We start from the raw sequence: 5,234 nt of genomic DNA on the forward strand, positions 1-5,234 counted from the left end.
AGCACGAACTGGCTCGTTTCTTCATCTGTACTGCAACAAGATGTAGGTTAAATGTTCCTTTGAAACCTGTCTTTAAAAAAAATCTTAATTTTTAATACTAAATAAGTAAAAATTATAGTGCAGCAGGTGGAATAATTGTAACTTTGCCAACAGCTGGACAAAAACTAATTGGATGGTGTTCTGATGTACGAGCAAAACAAAGCGAAGAAGAGGAGGAGAGGACGGTAAGAGGTTTATCTGCAGGACGGTGTGTGTGTGTGTGTGTGTGTGTGTGATGGGATCAGAGTGCCTCAGTATTTCAGCTTCTTGGGAATCTCCCAGGAGAACAAATCCCGACCAAAGTGACCGTAGGACGCCGTGCGCTGGTAGATGGGCTTCTTCAGGTCGAGGTCCCTTAGAGAAACAAAAGTTCATCATTCATTAGGAAAGTAAAAATACACGGATAAGTCTTTGTCTTCCATTTCTTTTAGTTATTGCTTCATTTCTATTTGCTAAATGCCAAAAATGATGAGCAAAAGATCACATCAGAATATCGGAAGCGTCTCTTACTTTCTTTAGTTAGAGATTTCTATTTACCATGACTTCTGGGAAAGCCTGGATGTTTGCGTCTGATTGATAAATTCACTTCTGATTTAAGTGGGAGGTCCAGCTGCGGATTTATTTTAAAGGCAACTCCTCAAACGTACAGCCGGTCACTGAGCTGAACAACTGGTTGATTTCAATACTTAATTCTTTAGCGAACAGCCACAGCATTTAAAGCCTTTTGAGGGAATATGCAGTAAAACGCTCAGACATTCATTTGCATAATTTGACATTAATTGGAGCCGATATTTTCCTCGTCACTAGGAAACTCTTTGCAACACAAGGCCAAAGCAGGATATTCAATTTAGTTTTTTTCCCTTTCAATTCTGCATACTTTTAATTAAAATTTATACCAATTGCAGCTAAAACAATCTTTTACCCTTTAGACCCCATCTTGACCTCTACAGTTTGAGCTTCCTGCCGTTTTACTCAATTATGTTGTAGAAACAAGAAACGGTTTCATAAAAAGTTGTTCTCCTTTCAGTACCAAGCAGGAGGTCAGAGTTCAGCTGGTTTAACGAATGGAGCAATATTTATATTTAATTTTTACAAGGCCAAAGCTTATGAATTTTTTTTTACCTTTAGCTAAACATTGAGTCAGTTTGTTATCTTTATTTGTAGAATTGCACAAAAATATCTTGCTTTGCTTTTAAAAAATTTTTTTTTAAATATCACACCTTAGTTTTGTTTTTTGGGAGATTATTGACACAGTTTACCTCACTATGACCCCTGGGCGGAGGTCAAAGTTCTTTCTCACGATGTCCAGCAGCTCTCTCTCGCTCTTCTGCGAGGTCCCATAATGGAAGATGGAGACAGACAGAGGATGGGAAACTCCAATAGCATAGGAAACCTAAAACCGCAGACAGATTTGATCATTTCTGAAGGTATTTTAACGACGTTTCTGCTTCATTCGTTCATTTATCTCTCATTTCACCACCAGGCGAGGAGAGTTCTTACTTGGACCAAGACGCGTCTGCAGAGTCCAGCTTTAACCAGAGATTTGGCCACCCAGCGAGCGGCGTACGCCGCAGAGCGATCGACCTTCGTGTAGTCCTTTCCAGAAAACGCTCCGCCTCCATGGGCTCCCCACCCTCCATAGGTGTCCACTATGATCTTACGCCCAGTCAAACCAGCATCACTCTGCAGGAAAGATGGAGTACATTTACAGAAAGTTAAGGTCATAAATATGAAAACATGTAATCCAGATGCCTTAAACTGATTAGTAAAGTCTTCGTAAAGCCGTTCTCTCACCTGTGGACCGCCAATGACAAAACGGCCGCTGGGCTGCAGGTGGTAGATGGTGTCATCGTCGAGGTAACCAGACGGCACCACGGCTTTCACCACCTGTTCCTTCAGGCTGTGACGCATCTCCTCCAAACTCACACACTCGTCGTGCTGCACAGAGATCACGATGGTGTGGACACGCAGCGGCACCACGGCTCCTCGGTCCTGTCGGTACTGAACGGTCACCTGGACAGAGGAGAAGAAGAACTCGGACGTAAAATCTAAACAGAACCTGGTGATGATTAAACTGTTTCTGCAAGTTATGGAGATGTACAAGAATTTACATGTTCTAATGGGTTATACGGAACCTTATTCAGTTTTAGTGCGTCAACAACTTTGATTCATATAAACAGTCTTAATACTAAATAAATGCTTTTATTCATTTGCACTAGAAGAATCTTATTAGTGATAACACACTGTAAATCATAACATATTCATAATAATGGACCCAAATTACAAAATTTTAATTCCTAATTGTTTAATATTTAATTGGTCCGTGTATACAAGTTATCGAACATATTGATTCACCATAAATACATTGAATAAATTAGTTAACATTGATCCTGCAATTACACAACCATGCTAGGTGTATTCATACTTAAAGTTTCCAAATAAAATCCTTTTAAAAAAAAGACTTACAATTGGTTAAGAATTTTTTTTAAAGAAAATTTTAGCTGACCTATCTGAAACTTGTATAAAATAATAATAAAATAAAAAAAAACACAAGGTCACGTATTAAATTATATAAAAACTTTTGTAATTCTACTGTACTTTATACATAGGAAGAACCTGGCAGGCACAAAGTAACCACTAGATGGCAGTAATACCCGTTTTAAAATGAAAATATTTAAACTTAAAATTCTTCTCACCCAACATTATAAAGTTTGGATGAAATCTTTCTACATTTTTTTAAATTAATTATCTAATTGACCTTTAAACTACAGCAAGTTTAATAATAATAAATGCTAATTTTATGCTCGTCTAACCTGAGTCTTAGAGTCGGGTCGGACCCACGGCAGCGTTCCATCCCGACGCAACTCGGCCATCTTGGCGTTGAGCTTGTGAGCCAAGACGATGGTGAGCGGCATACACTCCTCCGTCTCATCCGTGGCATAACCAAACATGAGACCCTGTCAGAAATGCAGTCACGGGATGAACGAGGTCAAACAAGCCGATTTGTCGAACTGCTGACCGAGCACAAACCTGATCGCCGGCTCCAACGTCCTCTTCTTTACGGTCGAGATAAACGCCCTGAGCAATGTCAGGAGACTGCTGCTCCAAAGCCACCAGCACATTGCAGGTCTTATGGTCAAAACCTGTGAACAAAGGTCGTGACCTCAAAGGGAGAATCATTTCACCTGGCCAGAGCAGCCTGCAAAGAACCACAAGACTTTACCAGGTAATTGGCTAAAAATCCTCCATTGTTAATTTAAAAAGTTGTCATATTTTTTATTCCATTCTTTCCCAGTCTTAGATTTCTGGATTTTTCAGTAACACGTTTAGGCATTAAAGTATAAATTTTACTCTGAACCTACTGCTAGTGATGTGGTATAGAGCCATTTCTTACCTCACCTCTATTTCTAAATCTTAAACTCTTAGTCAAATAAGATATGGAGAATCAGACTTCCTAAAAATAGCTCTTTCCTTTGTTTGGCACGTTAGACAAAGACTTTAGACGGTTCAACACGTCTGGAGTGAAAACAGGGAGAGAAAAAGACTGTTTTCAATTCATTCAACAACAAAAATAATACTCGGAGCCCCTGTAGTCCTGACGTCCATTATTCTGCAGAGCGTCAGATGAAAAGTCAGACTGTCCCACACAATACTGCACAGGCTAAATTAATGTCATTTTCTGGGTGTTCACTGCAGAGCTGGTCAAAGACGGATCCATTTCCCCCTCGATGACCTCAAAGCAGCACAGTCCATGTCTGCTCTCACTCTGAAAGATCCCAGAGTCCAAAAGCGTCAGTGTGTAAAGCCCCACCTTCAGAATCCCAAAGTTTCTCTCCAGAAATCTGCTTCTAGATTTAGGGTACAACTTGGACACGCCTTGGGAAAACAAATCAGCTTCACCTTCTGATGACGAAATCTGTTCTATCCAGAAAACCACTGCTCATGTGAGCAATTACCCACGGGAGCTGCAGCCGCAGGAAATCTCCTTACTGGGACGTAAGGAGATTTTGTGGTAATTAATGTTAATTAAATTCTAAAACAATTATTTCCTGATAATGTAACAGTTAAAAGTTTTGTTTCGCATAATTCTTCATCTGGACAAAAAAAAACCATGTACAATTTTATAATTTTCCACAAAGATAAACTTGTACAGCTTTGGTACGTTACACAATCAACTTCTCATTTTAAATCAAAGAATAATTATGAATCAAAAATGCATAAAATTTATCACAATGTCTTGCACTAGATGGGTTCATCACTTAAAAGTTATCTTTTTTTAGATTAGCTTTGAACATATTTTCCCCATTTTCAACTTAAAGAAATTACTTTAAAATATATTTAATGAATAGGGCCCAGTTCTAAAATGTATTAAGTAGGTTAATGTCCCTCTTAAAATAGTGCTGTGCAGTTCAGTGAAAACACTAAAGGAAGAGGTCTGCCAGTTCGAGATTATTGGCTAGTTTGTTTAAAAAAATAAATAAACAAATCCATATTTGCTTACCATCACCATGTTTATCTCTTTTCAAACAACAAGAAAAGTTTAATAGGCAGCATAGAACTGGGTCTGAACCAGCTTTCTTTCTCCACAAGCGTACCTTTGGAGGAGTCGTCATAGCCGATGTCCTTGATCGTCTCCCTGACGACCTTCTGATAGTCAACAGTGGCTCTGGAGGTGATCTCCCCCGCAAGCAGGATCATCCCCGTCTTAGCTACAGTCTCTGGGGACAAACAGAAAACATTTAGTGTGCTAGATCCAGATCTAATTCAGTGTGCAACAATGTTTAAACACCAACGCTGCACTACTCATGCTACACTTTGCTGCCTTCGACGTTGAACAAAACCGTGTGACAATGAAACATTTCCAGTCCTATTCAGATGAAGATGAGGAGAAGCTCACAACCACAAACAGAACAATATTCACTTTATTCGTCTGGTCCATTAAGGACCACCGCACTCGAACCTGAAAGCTTTTACAGCTTTCATCATCTGCCTCCCGGGTGTATTCAGCTACAAAGCAAACAATAATTTCCAACCAGAAAAACAAAGGGGACCTTTAAGCTATAATTGAGTGTGGGTAGGATGAGTCAATATTTTTTTTTTAAGATTAATATTATTTCTGCCAATTAATCCCATGACAACGTCTGAAGATTTTTCTCTGTTGATCTAAGAGTAAGTTTGAACACTGCAGTTTTTTT

At 39.2% G+C, this 5,234-nt stretch overlaps 1 protein-coding gene across 1 annotated transcript in view; it reads right to left on the minus strand.

The window, feature by feature from the left end:
• Window positions 1–57: 57 nt before the first annotated feature.
• The window catches only part of mat2aa (methionine adenosyltransferase 2Aa), a 12,635-nt gene continuing 7,458 nt past the window's right edge, over window positions 58–5,234 (minus strand). The window contains exons 3-9 of the mRNA XM_015051398.1: window positions 4,635–4,757; window positions 3,070–3,182; window positions 2,853–2,996; window positions 1,834–2,052; window positions 1,540–1,722; window positions 1,299–1,432; window positions 58–393 (exon numbers count right to left, since the gene is read on the minus strand). Of these exons, the coding sequence (XP_014906884.1) occupies window positions 291–393; window positions 1,299–1,432; window positions 1,540–1,722; window positions 1,834–2,052; window positions 2,853–2,996; window positions 3,070–3,182; window positions 4,635–4,757 (1,019 nt within the window). The 3' untranslated portion in view covers window positions 58–290. The remainder of the gene's footprint in view (window positions 394–1,298; window positions 1,433–1,539; window positions 1,723–1,833; window positions 2,053–2,852; window positions 2,997–3,069; window positions 3,183–4,634; window positions 4,758–5,234) is intronic.

The sequence above is a fragment of the Poecilia latipinna genome, unplaced genomic scaffold (genome assembly GCF_001443285.1).
Source record: "Poecilia latipinna isolate Pla-1442-1.1 unplaced genomic scaffold, P_latipinna-1.0 Scaffold1043, whole genome shotgun sequence".
Classification (NCBI taxonomy): Eukaryota; Metazoa; Chordata; class Actinopteri; order Cyprinodontiformes; family Poeciliidae; genus Poecilia; species Poecilia latipinna.